The sequence below is a fragment of the Amphibalanus amphitrite genome, unplaced genomic scaffold (assembly GCF_019059575.1).
Source record: "Amphibalanus amphitrite isolate SeventyFive unplaced genomic scaffold, NRLGWU_Aamphi_draft 000033F_arrow, whole genome shotgun sequence".
Lineage (NCBI taxonomy): Eukaryota > Metazoa > Arthropoda > Thecostraca > Balanomorpha > Balanidae > Amphibalanus > Amphibalanus amphitrite.
In genome coordinates, this window is record NW_024881529.1 from 1478881 (window position 1) to 1500203 (window position 21323).

Sequence of the window (21323 nt, forward strand, 5' to 3'; positions counted from 1 at the left end):
GTGAGCATAATCGATCCTGGCGTCCCCATAGGCTCGGCTACCAAATTACTGAGGTAGGCCGTTATGTAACGCGCAGCAGCGCCCGTCGTGCATTGTTGCAGGTTCTGTTACATAAGAAACAGGTGTGGCTGTTTGCTTTTTGATAGACAATGCTTGATCATCGATTTAATGCGGTTTGGGAAGATTTAGGCAATAGACATGCTCATTTTATTTTATAGTTACGATATTATTGCCATGTGAAAGTTGAACAGACGCATGATTTAAGATCTAAACTATTCATTGGCAGTCGCGTCCTTGCGACTCGATAGCCAGGCAAGGAATAGTGATTTCAGTGGCATCACCAATCGCCATTCTGCGTCCTACGACGACACTTTTTTCCGTTCCATCGGGCCTTTATTTTTACATACCGATCCTCATATTATTCTCGAATGGAAAGTTTTCTCACCTCGACACTTGCACTGGTTGAATAATGAACATGAGGAAATGCGGAGTGAACTTTCTGCGTTCGCAGTTTCTAAACGATGAATTATTTGCACTGCAAATCACACCATTTGCCAAAAGTTGAACAGGATCTTCATGCATTTAAAAGCAATTTTATTATACATATAAGCATTGAACTCCATATTTTGACAAAATGTGCGTGTTTGAGAACTTCATTATCAATGCTTATGGTTATAGCAGAAAACACAGACAACTCTAGCTTTCTCAGGCATGCAATTTCCGCCAGCCTTAAATATGTAACTCAACACTGCTGCACTGGGTCAGTGTACTGACCTCTCTCTCCTCTCCCCACGCGCTCCAGGACTGTTCGCCATGGCTATGGTATCGGCCGTGGTGCCTGCCACTCACCACTCTACCAATGAGTCCAACACTGACCCTCCTCCCCCCCCCCCCTTCTCCCCGCCAGGACCATCCGCCATGGGCGAGACTATGGTATCTGCCGTGGTATGGCTCGTTTCGGGTCTCGTCTTCATCTACGATGTGATCACTCTACCGCTGTACAGCCTTGTCCAGTGGCCGTGGCGCCAGGTGCGCCGAGCGAAACGGATACGGGTGAGTGCCCACTGCTCCTCCCCCTCCCACACACACACACACACTCCCCGCCCCACTCTGTCCGTCATGGTTCGACGGGGCGGTACCTTACCTTCTCATGAATGGATTCGGTGCGCGAAGCATGACGGCTGTATATGGATGGATCGGATATCCGTATGGATATCCGATGGATATCCGAATGGAACCATCTGGCCTGGGAATGCTTATCTCGAAATATGGCTGATGATACGTAAGTTAACATCAACTTGTAAGGAATGATACGCAGCCATTGAAATCCCCTAGTGGTCGATTCTTCAATTTAAAATGTTACATTACGCAAGTTTAACAAGGCTGGTCATTAGTCTTTTGTCTCTTGCGAGCGCTTGTTTTCTCGAGACATTTGACTCTTACATCCGCCTCTCCCACCAGCACGCTAACGGCTCTGTCCCTGGCGTTGTCTGCACTCTCCTATCACTGCGTCCTCCAATTGTCAACGGCATCCTGCTTGCAGTGCCGCGGGCCGGGACAGGATGTGATAATCGCCCGCAGGGGATGGGGTGGTGCCATCCTGTCATAAGTCCGACGGTCCGTCCCGCGCCGCGGCTGGACCGACGCGGCGGTTATTATGTGGGAACCGACGCGGTGGTGTGGTAAGGGCAGGGAAACTCCTGCACGGAGTGGTGGGATGGTGGGACCGATGGATGGGAGGAAGGGGGAAGAAATCGGGAGCGTGGTGGGATTAGGGCATCGGGCGGGTGAATGGCCGCTGGAGAATGGGTTTAGGACTTTTGGCGGCGACGAATACATTGCCTGTTATTGAGAATTTGCCGTCTGGTTCAGTGTATCGGGAGGGGTCAAACTTTCGACTGACTTTTCTTACGACACCGTATAGCAACAGAGCAATACCCTGAGTCCTGACCCTAACCAGATGACTGCTGGTAACACGATGACGAAATTTCTGAAGCGGGCGAGAGGCATATTTCTCATACATGCCTTCACGTCGGGTGATCCTTAGCGACCGATCTCGGTACTGCAGATCTCGTCCAGATGCTTCGTTTATATCAGAAGCCGACGTGTTGATACGTCCACCCGGGGCGCCCCGCACACGCCCTCTATTTACATTTCATTACATATCAACATTGCAGACTGGTGGGATTCCATTACATATCAACATTGCAGACTGTCGCGTCAGTAGTGCATCCGTGGCGTAGCAACATTATGTGGGTTACATGCCATTGTGTCATATGCAGTGGATGTTATTAAACGGGCCCGCTTTTTGTGGTTAGAAGGCTGGGGGCATGGACATCTCGAAGTAATTGTGACGGAGAACTGTTGTTCAAGTGATTGAGCACGGACACCAGCGTCCAACAACAAAATCGATATAAGTTCATGGCATGTTTTTATTTTAACAGGGTCCATAGGAAATGCCTACAAATCAGTATATTCAGTCTGGATTTTTATTAACGAAATGTGATTCATATCTGGTCAACTGCTGAATCTGAACGACATACTCGTAAGTAGTTGTGGTCGTTGATGGCCTCTGTAAATGTCTGCTCGAAAAAAAAAAACGCCACCTCTGAAAAGAACCAGTGTAGTCTGACCTGGGGCTGGCCTTTGCCCTCGGGCTGATCGGCTATAACCGGTTTCTGCTAGTCATGACTGGCCACTACCGGATCGGTCAGCTATCTGAGATAGCATCAGATGTCTGGTAGGCTGTTTTTACCATCTAGCTCACTTTTTATTGTCAACAAGTCTAGTAGCTGGCCCATATGTACGACTCCTCGGTTCCAAAGTCTATAGCGCTGCCCACATTCGTCTAAGTCGTATAAACATGAGACTATATTCCAGACTGTCCTAATCGAAAACCGGCCCAAGCGGCGGGCAACGCCTCAGCCTTTCCAAAAGCCGCATCGACCGGAGCTAATCTCTATGTATTTGCGGACTCCATAGCCTGAGCGTGAACAGGAAATACCTCGGTGATCTTTCTATTCCCAGCAGAGCCACTGTAGTTAAATGTTCTCATTTCTCAAGATATAACGCCATCTCTGGCGGAGCACCATCGTGACCCTCTGGCTGCGGGCTGAATCAGTGTTATGTGGATTGTGGAGTATTCCCTGAGCGAAGCTCCTCCGTGACCCCACGGTTCCGGGCCGAGTCACTGCCGTGTGGAGTACTCCCAGCTCTGAGACTGCGTGACCCACCCGTGCCAGTCATCCCCGGTCGGCACCAATGCCTGCCGCGCAGAGCTGAACCGTTATCTGTCCGAAGGGCCGCCCGCCGCTCCGATAGCCCGTGTTTGCACAGCGCTGCGACAAGCCGGCGTGTGGACTGACCACGCACACGTCGATTAGTGGCGGCCGCCGCCGGAGAAACGACACGGTACATGGAGTGGCGAGATACGTCTGGCTGGTACTTGGGAGGAATACACTATAGCTTTATATGCCTGGGCCCGACACTGGAGAGAAATACACCACAGCCAGATATACCTGGCCGATACTCGATAGGGAGAAACAGTACAGCGACCATCGAGATATACATGGGCCCGACACTTGAGAAGTAATGAGCAAGTAATGAGCTTTAGCACATTGTTTGCACTAATTGAAATAATGTTTAGACCTGTTGTTTTGCCTGTATAAGAAATGTGACATTTTCATCGTAGCACCTTTTTGCGAACTATTCTTTGTGTGTTTTGTTTAGGCTTTACACATGAGGTTCATATTCACATCCCTATGTGATCTGTCCCAGTCTTTTTGTCGTCTGGCCTCATACACACCAAGCTACTTTCTACGCGTTTTTTTCCTCTGGTCTGTTTCAATCCATGCTCGAGTAACCTTTGTCGATCAGTTCAGTGGATTACGGTAAGCTGACCTGACCACTGGCCTCTCTGTGACCCGCCCTGACCTGAGTCTGACCCTGACTGACCTGACGACTGTCCTCTCGCTCCGACAGGCCCGTCAGGTGCCGGACATTCCGTGCTGTTACCGCCGTTTCGACCCGCCCAATGAGCTGCAGCTGGCCGTCAAAAGGCTCGGCCTCGATACCGTGGAGAAGGTGAGAGCTGCTGATGTCCTTTAACTGTTAATGTTGTCACTTCTGGTTCTATTTGTCACTGACTGACACTGCTCTCACTGTTTGCCACTGCGAAACTGCCTCCACTGCTGTCTTCACTCCTGTCGGTCACTGATGTAATTGCACCTCAATTACTCATTCTGTTGCCGTCGCCGCCTTTTGCTCCCGTCAGTCGTCACTGCTTGTTTTGCTCGTCGTCACTGCTAACTACTGCTAGGCTGAAGCTGTTATTGCTGCAAACTTTTCGTTCACAGATGTTTCTACAATAGGGCCCGCTGCTGCTTTGTAACATTTAACAATGCTTGGTTGATGCAATATGGCATGGACATTTCACATTGGATGCCTTTGTAAGCGATGTTGTCACTTTCGTGTTTGCTTTATGCCCTGCAGGTAAGCTAAGGCTTATGTACCCAATACGCATATTACTGCGGCATTATATATGTACAAAACGCCCGAGCTTTTATATGCGACATGTTTCATTAATAAGTTACGCCCTTATCTTTTTAATACAAATTTTGCTCCAGCTTTACCATGTTCGACATAAATGTTGCTTCTCACTGCCCTTACTAAATTCAAAACCAGCAATACTCCGGCCTACGGTATCCCCAGTGCAATGTAACCACCTCTCGCACACTCCGCACACGCACTGTGATGGCGCAGTGTAACGATTTATTGTCCCATCGACTGGTCAGCTGTCGGTCGCCCTGTCGGTAGGACGATCTGCGGTCGCCGCAGGGGCAGGTGTAACGCCCTGCATAGTGTATGAGGACCCCAGCGCCTGGCACGGACTGTCACTAATGGGCGTGTTTGTCCTGACACTGGCCTCAGCGGGGGAAATAGCGATTTTTATTGCTTGGGTATTCCTACCAGTTGAGGCAGGAAGCGCTTTCACGGAAAGAAAATCAGCAGTGCTTTGAGTTTTTTTCTTTTCTCAAGTTCTTATTTAAAAGTGTTGGGATATTCAGAGGCTGGTGTAAATATGCACAAGGGTTAACGCACTGAGCCTTATTTGTGCTGTATTACCGGTAACAGAACTGAAGGTTAGGTCCGGTTCGTGCGTCTTCCAGGCCTGTAATGTGAGTCCGCCCTCTGAATACTCGTCAGTCTTTTTTTGCGAGTTCTGTGGCGCAGTACACCGTTGACATTATCGCGAAACGCAGACATTCGCACTATTCCCTATTTCCAAACATTCTGCGTAGCTGGTGATTCTGAGCGAGTGCATCAACCCACACACACTGCAGTCTGTGCTTCTGGGGCACTATCTGCGTCCCACACACACAAGACTGCTCTCCCGACCACTCACAAGGCTGCTCTCGGCCGTCTTTTGACCTCTGCGCACCCATTTACTCCCCACCCACGCGAAGGTTCCAGTTTATGGTCACATGCACTGGCTATCATCATTTCTGTCAATCAGTCTCATTGGCTGGACACATCAACACACGATTCAGCCTATACGGCAGCTTCGATAACTGCGCGCATCATCTTCCTTCTCCTACCCGGGCTGAATGACCATCTAGTCTGCCCACGGGTATGTTTTCAGTGGTGTTTCCAAGACACCGACCCCTGGCCCTCTCCCACTGGCCCCGTGACCCTCTGATCTTCTCTGGCTGACCCCTTGACCCCTGCCCCCCTCAGGTTGTGCGTCATGCCATCGCTCAGCACGGCGACAAGCCCTGTTTCGGGGTGCGGGAGGTGCTGGCCGAAGAAGACGAGAAACAGCCCAATGGGAAGATATTCAAAAAGGTGCGTGTGCTTGGCCGGGCCGTGATGGTGTTAGACGAGAGACAAATTATCGCTAAACTTCGGTATTTTAATAATTGAATGAGGACTTAACTCCACAAGAAATCGTTCGGGTCGGAGCTTTCGAATTGTATTACAAAGCTTCGTCAGCGTATCGTAATCGGGTTCGGGGGTATCGGTGATTCGATACCCCCGAAGATTATGAGCTTCGGTATTTTGCCGGAGCTCGCATACATCTTTGTGCTAACCAGATAATGTGTTTGGCTCTTGATTTAATTGATTAATAGTTATTAGTTCTCCCCTTTAGTGTGTGTGTGAAACACATCCATGTAACGGTTGTAGCTCTAAGAAACGCTGTTTTGTCACAGAATCACGATAGGTTTCTCTTATCAGAGATCATGTTTGTCGCATGCTCTCCAAGCGCAGTGGCCTTTTTTTGTCTAACTGTGAATCGGAGCTCAAGGTTCCCTCTTGCATGTGAAGTGGTGGTTCTGGGTACCTATATATATATATAATCTGTGCGTCGCTAGCGCTGATAGGGAGCATATCTCACTGACTGTCAGCAGCGCCAAGTTCTGACTGCTGACTACTGACTTCTGACTATATACAGGGTGATCCAAAAAAATTGGAACCCCTAACTTAAAATGTCTATAAGTCCGAAAATATTCACTTTATTGACAAAAAATTGCGAACACCATTAGAAAGAGTATTAAATCCTCTATAAAACACGTCAAATTGGTGCCTGTATGTTTTGAAGCATTGGCACACTATTAGCTTTTGGAATGAGCGTCAGAAAACTGAGTGAAACGAAATCACCAAATGCTAACAATGCGCTGAAATCCGTTAGCACTCTATCTGTTGTCTTTTTGCGAATAACGCCACATCCAAATTCAATTTTATTTCATAAAAGTTTACACAGAAGCACACAGTAGAACAGATACACGCGTCCTAGCTTCCGCTGTTCATCCCAGCATGTGCTCAACGCGAGCTCCGTGGGCCGTCACGCAGGCCTGCAGTTGCTTGGGGACAGCTCCGACGGCGCGGACCAGCAGTCTCTGGGACAACTGGTCCCAGCAGGCCGTCAGCCTTTCCTTTCCTGACAATAGCACGTGAATGAGCTATTTTTATTCATGGACCTCCAACAAGCGACATGGTCAGAACAGCAAACCGTCAATCACTGATTTGCGCATAATGTTCAAAACCTTTTCACTGAGTTTCGTGACACAAATTTTTTAGGCATATGTCTAGGGCAATATTTATAATAATAATTAAGTTCAATCAACTTGGTGTTATAGAGAATTGAACGCTCTTTCTAATGGTGTTTGCAATTTGCCAATAAAGTGACAATTTTCTGACTTACAGACATTTTAAGTTAGGGGTTCCAATTTTTTTTGATAACTCTGTATAGGTATAGTCTACTCACTAATAACTGCTCCACGAACAATCTCTGTCCATCGCTGATTGTACGTTATCTCCATATTCGGAGCGCCCCTCCCCTCAGCTCGTCCTTGACTACCCACGTCCTCTCCTGACGCATCAGGTCACGTCTCCATATCGTGCCCTGGTCAGTCGAGATGTATCAGCTCGGCGATAAACGCGCGGAAAGCCTTATCGGAGCGCATTGTATCACGAGAGGTGCTCACTAAACACACGTGGCCTCTTTACCTGAACACACATGGCTTGATAACGGCTATACAATTCTGCATGACATTGAAAACGCCGCCACTTGAGCCTGCGTGACGCGACAAGCGACGTCCTTTAATGGTGTGATGAATTATTGTACAAGCCTGCCTTGGACGTTGTAGGCTGTTCGTTTCCGGGAATAATGAAGGGAGATATGTGTGAAGTTCTGATGCCGCGACAGAATGTAGGCGGAATCTTTTGCCCAGGAAACATCGCAGTTGAGAGCGGTGCGTGGGTAGAATCAACTTTGGCCTAGCCTTCACTTTAAAGTTATTTGTTCAAGCGAGAGGACATGTCAGAAACTTTTCCCGATAACTTTCAACAAAGTTTTTTTTTTGCTCATATTTCGTCACACTGCGCGTAGGACTAAAGGGGTATGTAATAATTGTCTTATTATGAGTCATGCACATTGCACCTTCATCATACCGGGAGGGGATCCGGACCCATATATTTCCACATGACATATGCTTGTTCCGATGTTCTGACCTGCCCTTACCGGTTCCGACCTGTCCTCCCCCTACCTGAGTTCTTATCCGCGTTTCCATCACGTTCTGCTCTCTCCTGCCATGTCCCGTCCTTCCCTAACCTACCACCACGCCATAATTCGTTTTCATATTCCGTCCGCAGCCTCATTTTACAACGGATCCACCTCCTGTCCTCGCACCAGCCTGACACCGCTGAACCAATGAGTATCCAGAGAATGTCACCGGCGCAAAAACTCACCGGTTGTCGACCTGAATAGAATCGGATGGCGAGCTGACGCGACTGGTGCGTTTTAAAAGTGGCGTGGGTGCATGTCTTTATTTTGTTCTTAGTGAAAGTTTTGATGATATTTCCTTTGTAGCTCATTCTGGAAAGGTAATCATGTGCTCATGTCATGTTGACATGTGCTCAGCATTTCAATTCTGGATGCCTCTGTTGAATTAGACGAATTACTCATGTGCTCACGTATTCATATACAGTCTTAGTGCAGATAACTGACATCCCTCGGTGGAAAGAATAGTGAGAATTATCCCAACTCATAACCATATTCTACCGCCGAATAACTGACCTCGTCCTCTCCACCGTCCTCAGTACGATCTGGGCGAGTACCGATGGGTGAGCTACACGGACTTTGGCGATCGAGCCGCCTGGTTCGGCCGCGGTCTGCGCGAACTGGGCCTGTCCCCCGGCGATCGGGTGGTAGTGTTCGCCGAGACGCGTGCTGAGTGGCTCGTCTCGGCACTGGCCGCCTTCCTGCATAATATCACAGGTGAGACAGGATGGGAGGGTGTGTGGAGGGGTGGGGAGGGGAGAGGGAGGGAGGCTGGCCGGCGGCCAAATTGGAAGAGTTGTGCGGTACGGTGTTGTGTTACAACTTGCAGCGGCGTTTGTAGTATCGTTAGGAATGGAATGCCGTTTAAATCTAATTTGTGGAGAGCACTGGTATATTTGATGGCGTTGAGCACCGTTCATTCCAAAGTAATGGACCAGCCCAGCAGTACTGAGAGTGTCAGAGCATTACACAGGCGTCAGATGCGCATTTTTAATCACCCTCCTTCATTAAACGCACTGGTGAGTCTGGTTATTACTTCGCTTTTACAGAGTGTCGGCTCCAATGTTGTCTCATCTTAGCGAACCGTGTATGTGGTTCACACTCCACTTGTGGTTGAACGCCGCTCCGCGTCTAACATCCTGTTACCGATTACCAACCATGCGTCTCGTGTAGGGCCACCGCCGTGCCCGTAGACGGTCCAGAACTCTGACGCGATCTCCTCTTTGGTTCGTGAAACCGCCAGCTGCTGCGGTCACCGCACTGGGGCTGACCTTGCTGTCTCACGGAGCCATGTCAATGACGCTGTATTTGCTTTTGGTTTTACCATGGTCAAGAGTATGTTTTGAGACGTCCGATGATTTCGATAAGAAGACGTCCTCACATGTGCAACTGACACCCGATTGTTTAGTGTTGACGTCACATGGGTTACGTAGCATGAATAACAGTGAGTTCATCTACAAACTCTTGCGATCTGGTAATGATTTGCGATATAACAGGCGTAGGTGTATTTTCGTTTGGATTGATTCACTATGACTATGTATATGATTAAGCATGCCTGTTATCTGTTCTTGGGAGTCACTATCTATAGCTTTCCTCGCATCAAAATCACAGTGCAGTAGCCGCTATCAACCTTGATTAGTACTTAGCTCACGGCTATATTTGGTTTGCGGTACCCATAAATGAATCCGTCTATCACTTGAGTTCCCCGAAATGTTTTGCTGATAAAACGCGTTTGTGCGGCTTCGAATGATCGTCAATCCTTGATGCATGGTCGTTAGTCATCCCGTTTTTCGTTGATTTATAATGGCGATAAAGCGTAATGAAGGCATGCAAACGTCATAAGATTTATAGGCAAGCTTCAGTTTGGTTGCACAGATAACCTGGCTTCCGTCTTATTTCTAATCTGCCGGCCTATTCCAGGCGGTGCCTGTGTTTGATTGGTGAATCACTGTATTGCACTTCATTTACATTTATTTTCATGGTGACATGTTCTACCTTGCCCCAGTACCAGTGGTCACCAACACCCTGTGTCTCAGTGACAAAGTTATATGCTCGTACTTCCCCTCAGTAGTGACAAATCATGTCATGTATCGACGGTGACACATCACATTATGTTTCAGTGGTGAGGCACTGTGCCTTGCCCCGCTGTTGACGTACTGTACTGTGCCCTGTTTCAGTAGTAGTGGTGAAGCACCGTACCCACTACCTTACCCCACCTGTGACCTGCAGTACCCTGTTTAATTAAGTGGTAATGCACTGTACCTTACCTCACTGGCCACTAGTAACGTACAGCACCATGTTCCCAGTGGTGACGCACCACACCCTGTTTCAGTGGTGACGTACTGTACCATACCCTCAAGTAACGTAAGGTATCCTGCTCCCACTGGTGACGTGCGGTACCCTATTTCAGTGGTGACGCTGTACACGACCCTGTCGGAGGACGCCGTGGTGCACGGCATCACCGAGACTGAGGTCACACACGTCATCACCTCCCACCAGCTGATGAAGAAGATGCGACCCGTCCTGGAACGCTGCAGGAACGTCAACACCGTCGTCTACATGGAGGACCAGGTACGCTGCTGATCGGGGTCTCCCCCTGTGTGTTACAGCCTGTAACATACATGTGAGTTGTAACTTACAGGGACGTAGCCAGTCGGATTAGGATGTGATAGAAGGCTGCCGCCAGGGTGGCCATTACACGGGTCTCCCGGACTTCCTTCAGGTCCGGGTGTATATCCGATTAGCCTATGACTGGCCACCGACGTCGGTTATTCTAGTAGGATTTAGATGGCCAGTCGGGTGCCCCCTACATGAGACATTATACCACCAATTATCAGTCAGACTGGGGGCTTATCTAGCTAATTATAGGATACTCTGAGATCTCTGTAACGGATGCCTCACCTCTCTATAATATGGTGTGGTCAAAGGAAGATGTACTATATCACACGCTTTTTATCAAAATAACCCCACTAGTCATCTACCCTAACCTATTGAGTCACGGGTCACGCTGAAGCAGTGCTGACAAGCCGCCGTGTTTTCGTTGAGGTTCAGTTCACCCTCGCTCGCCGCCGTCATTCGCGCTGACAGTGGATGACGCACTATTCCGCTGACGACCGATTGGATCTGGACAAAGGTCGTCATCAGTCCCATTGACGGCTGGGACGGGCGTCACCGGCGGGACCTCGGTCACGCGGGACTGTGTGGGTGGAGAGGACAGTGGGCAGTGAACACTTAGTGACCTCTGACTGCGTAGGTGTCGACGGGGCAGAAAATAATGCTTAGAGTCGGCGGCACTGTGTTTAAGATACTGACTGATATGTTTAGATTGGCTGGCATGATGCGGTGCAAGTGGTGGAATGCCGGCAGTGTTGAATGACGAAAGCGACTAGTTTTAGAATAAACCAGAACACCGCCGCATTTGTACAGGTCAACGGCTGCAGGGGTTCTGCTTTAAACCCATCAACACATTTTTCACTATCAATATGCGCTTTGCCATTGCACTACGCAAGGCAAAATCGCTTTGTCGTCATCAAAACGCCTCGCCTTTCTCGCCAACACGCCACCACCTCCGTCCTTGTAAGGGACACCGCATCTCCCTGTAAGGTGTGCTCAAAGCAGGGCTGCGGAGTCTGAGTCGGAGTCGGAGTCGGTCGGAGTCGACAGTTGTGACCGGAGTCGGAGTCGGAGTCGATATTGGAAACCCCTGCCGGAGTCGGAGTCGGAGTCACCGAAAATCTGTCGACTCCGCACTCCGCAGCCCTGCCAGGTGTGCGGAGTCGGAGTCGGGAGTTGGAGTCGATCGGAGTCGACATTTCTGCCCGCAGTCGGAGTCGGAGTTGGTTTTTGAAAGCCGGAGTCGGAGTCGGAGTCGGAGTCGCCGTAAATCCATCGACTCCGCAGCCCTGGCTCAAAGGAAGATGTATCTTACGTTTGCTCTCTATCACCGTGACCCTGACCCCCTCACCCCGCTTCCTTTCTGTTCCAGCTAGAGAAGACGGACACGGGCTCGTTCCGGGACGACCTGCGCATCGTATCGTTTGCAGACGTGCTTCAGATGGGCGAACACTCGACGGTGGCCGCTAGTCCGCCCACCAGCCAGGACGTGGCTATTCTCATGTAGGTGTGACGGCACGGTGCCACACTGAGATCGGGGTGGTGGAGGTATCAGAGATACCAGAGCAATAGGGAAACGGTTGGCCCATAGACACAGCTTCTCAGTGAGCTCTGTAATGTTGAGTTAAATTGGGGAGACCTATGAGGGGCCGACATATTACAAACTGCTCGTCCTAGTAAGGACATTTTGGGTACGCCAGAGCCCAGTTGGTATGGCCCTTGACTTTGGCAAAGTTCCGTCATTTTTGTGTATTGTTGCTCCGGTAGGTCATTAATGCTAACAGACTTCACCTAGGCATTGTTTTGCTCTCTCCCTCCATCCCTCCCTCTCTCTCTCTCTCTCTCTCTCTCTCTCTCTCTCTCTCTCTCTCTCTCTCTCTCTCTCTCTCTCTCTCTCTCTCTCTCTCTCTCTCTCTCTCCTCTCTCTCTCTCTCTCTCTCTCTCTCTCTCTCTCTCTCTCTCTCTCTCTTCCCTTCCCCCCTAACCTCCACCCTCTAACCTCTCCCCCCCTGACCCCGCCCACAGGTATACCTCTGGCTCGACTGGCGTTCCCAAAGGCGTGCTCATCACTCACGGTAACATGGTCTGCACGATGGTCAGCTTCGCTACGGGCACAGAGATCCAGGCTGAGGACATCTACCTGGGATACCTGCCGCTGGCACACGTCCTCGAACTCATGGGAGGTGGGTAGGATGGGTAGGATGGACGGACGGACGGACGGACGGACGGACGGACGGACGGACGGACGGACGGACGGACGGACGGACGGACGGACGGACGGACGAGTAGAACGGAACGGACACAGACAGACCAAGACAGACGAACGGGCAGACACATACAGACAGGCGGATGGACGTAGAGACGGATGGACGAATGGATGTGTATTTCTTTATAAGCCCTGTGCTGGTTGGATGGCAACTTAGCCGTGTTAAGCAACATAGGTTTAGGCTTTCGTTGTCTCGACTGTGGAATGGAAAGGCGACATTGTATTTTATGCCTCATCAAAAACAGCATCAACATTATTCTCATCAATTAAAGCCCTTTCGTGACATCATCCCTCCTTAGGGCACCCAGCCAGCACCTTGCCGTGGACCTGCGAGAGACTGCCACCCTCCACTGAGCTTCCTTTGTCCTCCACTAAGCTACCTTTGTCTTTGTCCTCAGAGATGTGCTGCATCATGTTCGGCGTGCCGATCGGGTACAGCTCGCCCCTCACCATGATGGACACTTCCAGTAAGGTGAAGCGCGGCTGCCGCGGAGACTGTTCGGTGCTCAAGCCGACCATGGTGGCCGCTGTACCCATGGTACTGGATAGAGTGGTTCAGGTAAGACAGGGGTAACTGGACAGGGGTGCATTGTGTGAATTGTGGCACTAGAGGGCCGAGGTACGAGACGGGGTACATGTGAGTCGAGTCTTGACTCGTGGTAGTGGGCTGGGGTACGGGAACTGTGGTAATGATACTGAACAACAGGTACTGAATCGCGTGGTACTGGTAAACCGTGGTGCGGGACTGTAGAGCTGATGGGGCCGGAGCAACTGGGCTGGGGAACGGAACGGGAATAGCGTTACTTCATTGGTTCGGGCTACGGATGAGTCTGGCGGTGGGTACCAGACGTGGAAATAGTGCTGAATTGCTTGGTGGTGGATGACGTGTGGTTCTGTTTCTTTGTGGAGCAATGACATCTCAAAGTATCGCTTTAATATTTTTAGCATGGTAGCAGTTAAGATAGAGCTCAACCGGTGCTAGTTCTTTCCTGTCATTTTCATTTTTGCACTATAGCGTAAACCTCCTCGAAACATCCTGCAAACTGCATTCTTTATCGATATTCCGTCATTGTGTGATATCGACCATCAGTGAATGATATGCCGTCGAGGAAACAAACGGGCTTCCGTTCGCACTTATTCCACCCTGTTTCTACCCCTGTCTGTACGGCCCACAGGGTATCGAGAGTAAACTGCAGGCGGCCGGTCCGCTGGCCAAGGCACTGTTCAACTGGATGGTCGAGTATCGCAACACGTGGCGGCGGCGCGGCTTCGACACGCCCATCATGCACGGGTTAGAAGGCTAGGATAGATGTTAGAACGAAGGCTAGGTTATATGTTACGCTAGATGTTTGGTTGGATGTCAGAACTCAGAAGGCTATGCTACGTGCTAGGTTTGGTGTTATGTTAGGCATCGAAAGGCTAGGTTAGATGCTACTTTAGATGTTAGAAGGCTAAGTTAAAGGCTAGGTTAGATGCTAGAAGGCTCGGTTAGACGCGATCTGGTAGAAGACGGTCTGACTCGTTACTCACAACGGCTGCCTGAGATCTCACCTCTGTCAGTTTGTCTGTTTGAGAGTTAATAGTTACCCAGCTATGATAATCCATCCCTGTTTCATCGTCTGAGAAACCACCTCTGTTGACTGTTGCCGCTGTCTGTTGCTGAGAGCAGCTAACGTTTGTTCATCTCTGTTAGTCCGCTCTCTGTAACGATTGTCTGATCACCTCTAGCAGTCCGTCCATGTGAGAATTAACATCTGTCAGAGAGCTCGCATCACATCCTTTCCGTGGTCAGGGCTCGCCTAATCTCAGTATATGCGTGTATGATCCCCTAGCTATCCGTCCGTCCCCTCTAAAGTTTCTACTCTCCATACAGTCTACATCCGCACGCAGCACGCCCCTGTCGATAAACTAACTAACGCCCCTCCCCACCCCGCAGCCTGTTTTTCAGTAAGATCGCCGCGCTGCTGGGAGGTCGTGTCCGCGCGATGGCTAGCGGAGGCGCCCCTCTTTCGCCTCATACCCACGACATGGTGCGGAGCTGTATGGGTGCCACCATTCAGCAGGGCTACGGCCTGACGGAGACCAACGCCAGTGCTACTCTTATGGACGGTACGGAGCGGGGAGGAGTGGGGGGGGGGAGGGAGATTGCAGGTAGGAGGAGGTGGGATTGTATTGGTGGTCCTGTGAATGAAGCTAGGTAGTCGGGATAAGAAGGGTTTGATTGTGCTTGACAGCTAGTACTGGTGTGGCCAGGATATAAACGAGCGTCGCCCGTTTCGATGGGTTTTGTTTGATTTTAGAACTCGCATGTGATGATTAAACGATTAGCTACTTCTTTAATTTATCCCTAGCCTGCGTATAACCAAGAACGCATCGTCACCACATAACCGATGATAGGCTGGTCCATCAATGACCACCCGGCTTGACCTTCACCTCACCTCACTTGACCTTGACCTCAGAAGACGATACAGTTTCGCTGACCTCTTGCCCGCCCTCTGGCCTCCCCAGGCGACGACGTGTCGGTGGGTAGCGTTGGCCCGCCGCTGCTGGGCTGTTATATTCGTCTGGTGGACTGGGAGGAGGGCAGCTACCGCACTACGGACCAGCCCCGGCCGCGCGGAGAGATTGTCATCGGTGAGTGGGGCTTTGCCCAGCTTCTGTTTCATGGCTTCATTCGTCGCACCAGTGGACGAATCGGCTGAGAATGAAACGTGCGTACAATCTACACATGAATAAAGAACATATTGCTAAAATTTTCAATTCAATACACACAACAACCTGCAATGTCTACAGCTAAGCGCAATATGGCGGGAGAAAGGGCCGGAAATGGATATCACTTAAATGACGGTAATCTATACAACGATATCGGCGATAGCGGTTATTTCCATGGACTGCTACCCCATCACTTGGAGACTGCAATCGATGAGCTGGTTCATTGCAAACCAAAGTCAGTTAACTGCCATTGGCTTTGGCTTACAGCTTTTTCGAGTCACCTTGGTGACATCTTGAAGGCGGTATTATCCTCCAGAAAAGCTTTGTTTGCCACGCCTTGTATTTTGTGAGACCAGGTGCTCCGCTAGCCGCCAGGCATCCTTTTGTTGTAAAATGTCAGACTTTTTGTATTGTTTTTAGATACGTTATATTATTTTCCCATCTAAATGTTTTTCTTTATCCTTAAAGCCTGGCAGCTGAAGTGCCTCTGCAAAAATGATAATCAGTGAATAAAAGCTAGAGTCCTCTTGTGTTGAGTTGTTGACCAGTTGCTTGCAGTGCAGCGCCGCGTTTTTATCCCGACTCTGAAGAGGCACCAGCTGCGTCTCAGTAGTTTAATCGGTCATTTGCTGTCTGAATCTGCGTCGCCAATGCATTGTCGTCGTTTTTGCGTAGGTGCGTGTTCAACCCACGCTTGGGGCCTTCAACCCACGCCGTCTTTGCGATCAGGTGCGGTCAGTGGCTTATCGCGTACGTTGAGGTTTTTACACTCCTTTCTTCACGTCCTCAGGTGGCGAGAACGTGGCGCGTGGGTACTACAAGCTGCCGGAGAAGACGGCAGAGAGCTTCTTCGAGGAGTATGGCTTCCGCTGGTTCCGCACGGGAGACATAGGCGAGATGTGTGCCAACGGAAACCTGCGCATTGTCGGTCAGTGTCGGACGCCGGGCACGGGACGGGTGTGTGGGTACTGAGTGTTAATGTCGGGAGTGTCACACGGTCAGAGTGTCTTATAATATCGTGAACTTCCTGATGACTGCCGGCTGCATAAAATGAAAGGGCAGAACATTGCAAGTTATGTACCACACTTATCGTCATTTAGGTATGTAATTTAGATGCGGCTTGATATTATTAGGGTAAATAATAATAAATTTAGACAAGAGTGAGAACTGCAAGTATCCAGCTACATTTGAGCAGCCACGCCAATCGCATCCATCTGACTTACCATACCCTTGACCCTGGGCCTTAACCCCTGGCTTAACCATCCCTTTTATTTCTCCCGCCGATCACAGACCGCAAGAAGGACCTGGTGAAGCTGCAGTCGGGCGAGTACATCTCCCTAGGCCGGGTGGAGACGGTGCTGAAGACCTCGCCGCTCGTCGACAACCTGTTCGTGTACGCCGAGTCGTCTCGCAACAACGTGGTGGCCGTTGTGCTCCCGAACCTGGCGCCTCTGCGACAGCTGGCGCGCACCAGCGTGGGCCCGGCGCTGGCCGAGGCCGACCTGGACGACCTCTGTGCTAACGAGGAGCTGGAGGGACATGTGCAGAGGGTGCTGGCGGAGCACGGCAGGGCAGGTCAGTGGAACGGGGAGATGGGGGAGGTGTAGTGTGGGAAATGAAGAGAGGAGCAGAGGAGAGAAGGGGAGGGGAGAGGAGGACTGACAGTAGTTACTGTGGGAGGAATGTTGGGAAACGGATAGTGGGAGAGAGGCTGAGAAGGAAGCGGGGAGGTAGAGGAGAGGATTGGCACTGACAGTTCTGGAGTGGGAAACAGAGGAGAGACGCCAGGCGCCCGTGTGGATTGATAGCGCAGTAGGCGAGGGACTTGTTAACAGATGACGCTCGCCGTTCGGTCATGTTGGCTCAGGTCGTGTTCCGGTAGTCCTGTCTTATTGTCATTTCTGCTGTTGGCTGTCTGCTAACTCTAACCATCCCCACTACCCGGCCGACAGGTCGACTGGACAAGTTCGAGATCCCGTTCCGTGTGGGCCTCACCAGTATCACGTGGTCGCCCGACAACAACCTCGTCACGGCCGCCTTCAAACTGAAACGGAAGGAGCTGGCCGACTTCTACCGGGAGGACCTGCGCCGGTTGTATAAATGAGACGGGGCGGGATATCACGGGTGGGAAATACAGGGGCAAACTGGGACCAGTTCTGTGGGGGACACCTTAGGCAGGGACTGCCGCCCACTGGTGTTGTCAAGGGTCCAATGTTAACACACATACAAACACACTCGCCGTATGTTGGAACGTTTTGGTATCATTCAGTCAGATTTGTAGAGATTCCGTGCTGGGGAGGGGCTGACAGGTTGTGAGTGCTGATCCGATGCTGTACCATTGAAAGCTGCGGTCCCGAAGCCGGCATTGACTGATCGGTTCCCTATTTTGTTGTCCAACCGGCGCTGTAAACAGAGCTCTAAGAAGTCCTGCCTGGTTGGTACCCTCAATGTCCCGTTAGGATGTGGAGACTATTCTACGTCTCTGAAGGGGAAGGGGATTGAGTATCCGCGCGGCGCCCGGAAGTAGTCTAATGTTGACCCTGTAGTGGATTACCGACATGCCAAACGTGCTTTGTATGTGCGCTGTGTGTTTGTGTGATTGTCTGCGCGTGTTTGTACCAGCTAACAATGCTCGGGGTTACATGAGCAGAGTTAATACGCATTACAAACGGACTACAATGGTGAGCGAATAGGAAAATCCGTTCCTGATACGCATTTACTTGCTCATGTAACCCCGGTAAATGACGCCGACGTTAGGTACCTGCCTGTCCGATGACCACCGATTTATCAGGGTTTATAGTCTCTGCATTGTATAGGGTCACTCATGTCATTGAAAGGGCTAGGACAGAAAATGGATAGGAGCTAGTTGTTGCGCTTGAGATGCCTTATGATTCACACATGCCTTTGCATCGAATGCCGTATTCAGAAATATTTACACAGATCTTCTAAAGTATTTACAACGGATAATTATTGTATGCCCAGTGACAAGGTATTCTTGTAGGTCAGTATCGGCATCAGTTTCACTGATGCTCCCAACAGGTCTTAGGCATTGGCGTTATTGTCCCAGTATGTAAGTACCAGCTGATTATATACAACGCGCTCATTCGGTTTGGGTTGGTTTGTGCTGCTGTTAACCTCAGACTCATTCGCTGTGAAGCCGGTACCGTTGCTCACAATGCCGAGTGAACAGGGTTCCATGATTGATTGTTCGTGTAATTTAGGACCACCACGTTGCGACCTCGGTATCCCATAGGGACGTCGTATTACAGCTGAGGCCTCTTGCACCAAACTACCTAGCTAGGTAAAATCAAAAAAACCGGTTTCAGAATAAGCTAATCTAACGGTGGTAAATTTGTTTGCTATAGCCCAATACATAATCCTACATGTGCTTGCTAAATTTTGCACGCAAATTGTTACATTTGAGACTTGGACTGGGTATACGATGCAAAATAATCCAAGCATTGGTGCAAGAGGATTTTGGTGCAAGAGGCCTCTGTTTGTAGATCGCCAGTCATGCGGCTGTGTGTTTCCGTTGTCGATCTGTGCGTAAGCATAATAAGCTTTACGCGCTGACTGATTTGGTAGCCTATAATAGTTATAGGCTACCAAAGAACTAGTTACAGTTCCCGATGATTTATACCGATTTTTACCAGCGATTCGTTTGTATCTTTTGTATCGTTAGTCATGTGTTTTTTGGATATGATTGCTGAAGATATTGAAAGCTCGTCCTACGCTTGACACCAAAACATCATGGTTTGCGTATCTTTTATGAAAGTAAACACCCAATCGTTGTTTGAGATTTTTTTTAATTTACATGCAGCCATGGTCTCGTTGGGATGCGCATTCATAGCTGACTTGTTTCATATCGTAGTTCCCAAAGTGTTGGTGATATGTGATTTGACAGCGTGTTGATTTTGTACTCGGATAGGTGCCGATACCCACCAGAAATATGTCGCAGGCTGTATTAATCTACATACTTTGTTGACGTGCTAGTCAGCGATGACACTGAATACACACATCATACCGAAAACCAGTATCTGCTATCATGTAGTCGCCTGGCTGAACGAATTTGGCAATGGCAGATGGAGGTAGCAATCCTCAGAAATGTTGCACTAACCCATTTATGCCCAGGAATATTGACCATCATGAAAATCGACGAAATCAAAATATGTTATGCTCCTACCAGGGCCTTGTATGGAATCGAAAATAATTTTTGCCTGCAGCAAAAGTTTCTCGAGAAAAACGTAAAAAACATGCGTTGCGAAATCGCAACGAAGGGCACACCGGGCGCCATCAGCGTTGCGAAAACGCAACGACGGGCACATCAGACGGACATAAAGTACACTGAACTGCCGTATATGCTGATATGTTTTGACAAAACATCAATCAACTGTTGACAACTATTGCTTGAAAATGCGGAACCCACATCCGTCATGCTCTATAACCCGCCTAAGAGCCTCAGTGAGGAAGCATAACTTTATGATTCGCGAACGGGGAGATGGCAACACGGTCATTATCAACCATTTACGTTGTCCATTGCTGTTCATTTAAAGTTGTGGTCGACACGTATCCAGGGTGACGCTTTCTTTTTGGAAGCTAGACAGATCCATTACCTCCACCTATCAGACCCTGCACAGTGCACACTGAATACAATTAAACGGAGGATTGGGAGTAAACCAGTGCCTCTCGTATGCGCGTATATCCGCAATCATTTTTAACCACCCTCTTAGGAGTAAAGTTAAATTCCATTGCAGGTTAGTCGTACCCACTCTCAGCAAAAAGAAAAAAGGACCGATCCGGCTCTAACAAATTACCCGCGTAAGGCGTAGCGCATCACAACAAATCGACTCCCAGTTTATCATGTTTACACCTAATCCAAAATTTTTATGGCCCCACTCTCAGCGACCTTCACGTGTAACCTCTTTCTCGAGACAATGCCAGGACAGAATGGTGATTCGACGTCAATCCGTCCTTTCCATCTTCAGGATAGTTGAATCCTCCTCCACGCCTCATCCCCCTGTTCCGGGCTGGACCGGCAACGTATATCGCAATCGGGCAGCTCACATAGGAGCGCGCCTGTAGCCGGGTGCAGTGAGTGCTTGGGAGGGGGGAAGGGGGTGGGTCATGGGTGGCGGCTGCCCACTGGCTGGGCTCAGTCTCCAGTCTACGATTGACCGTGTCCGGTCAGACAAATGTCTCCCCTAATCCTGCTAGCTCTAAAAATGGTCTGATTAGATAAAAAGCCTATCAAAGTAAGAAAACAGGCGTATACTCCACATCAAGCAGCTTATGAATCTATACGAGTTATGAATCCTAAAAATTATTATTTTCCCATGGGTCTGCCCTCATTACCCCTGCCGAAGGGCTCAGCTACCCTCAGAGGGGGCCTATCCCACTATTTGCCGACCCTCAGTTATCTTTTCTAACGTAAATGCTGGTAGTCAGCAGATCTATCCAGAGAATGGCGATGCCTATCTGTCGCCTGATACCAGAATACATCCCCGTTATTCATTATGTATGCACAATGTACATAGTAGATCCAATTTCCAAAGGATCTAATTATCTCTCAGCTCCGTTAGCATCGTCGACCGTTTGTGCATGGGTCCTTTTCCTACCATGCGATTTTCAGATGCATGGGAACACATTGCTTAGTGAACGAACAGCCCGAGGCCG

The 21323-nt window shown here is 49.7% G+C and overlaps 1 protein-coding gene across 3 annotated transcripts in view; it reads left to right on the plus strand.

Annotated features, from left to right (window-relative positions):
* Positions 1 to 19680, plus strand: part of LOC122369314 (long-chain-fatty-acid--CoA ligase 4-like) — a 34661-nt gene extending 14981 nt beyond the window's left edge. For all 3 annotated transcript variants that reach the window (XM_043343966.1, XM_043343974.1, XM_043343983.1), the window contains exons 2-15: positions 908 to 1053; positions 3982 to 4083; positions 5737 to 5844; positions 8599 to 8776; positions 10470 to 10630; positions 12045 to 12175; positions 12698 to 12855; positions 13337 to 13497; positions 14114 to 14229; positions 14875 to 15047; positions 15447 to 15572; positions 16441 to 16578; positions 16941 to 17225; positions 17603 to 19680. In XM_043343966.1, coding sequence (XP_043199901.1) covers positions 919 to 1053; positions 3982 to 4083; positions 5737 to 5844; positions 8599 to 8776; positions 10470 to 10630; positions 12045 to 12175; positions 12698 to 12855; positions 13337 to 13497; positions 14114 to 14229; positions 14875 to 15047; positions 15447 to 15572; positions 16441 to 16578; positions 16941 to 17225; positions 17603 to 17754 — 2124 coding nt within the window. In that variant the 5' untranslated portion in view covers positions 908 to 918 and the 3' untranslated portion in view covers positions 17755 to 19680. The remainder of the gene's footprint in view (positions 1 to 907; positions 1054 to 3981; positions 4084 to 5736; positions 5845 to 8598; positions 8777 to 10469; positions 10631 to 12044; positions 12176 to 12697; positions 12856 to 13336; positions 13498 to 14113; positions 14230 to 14874; positions 15048 to 15446; positions 15573 to 16440; positions 16579 to 16940; positions 17226 to 17602) is intronic.
* Positions 19681 to 21323: the final 1643 nt, after the last annotated feature.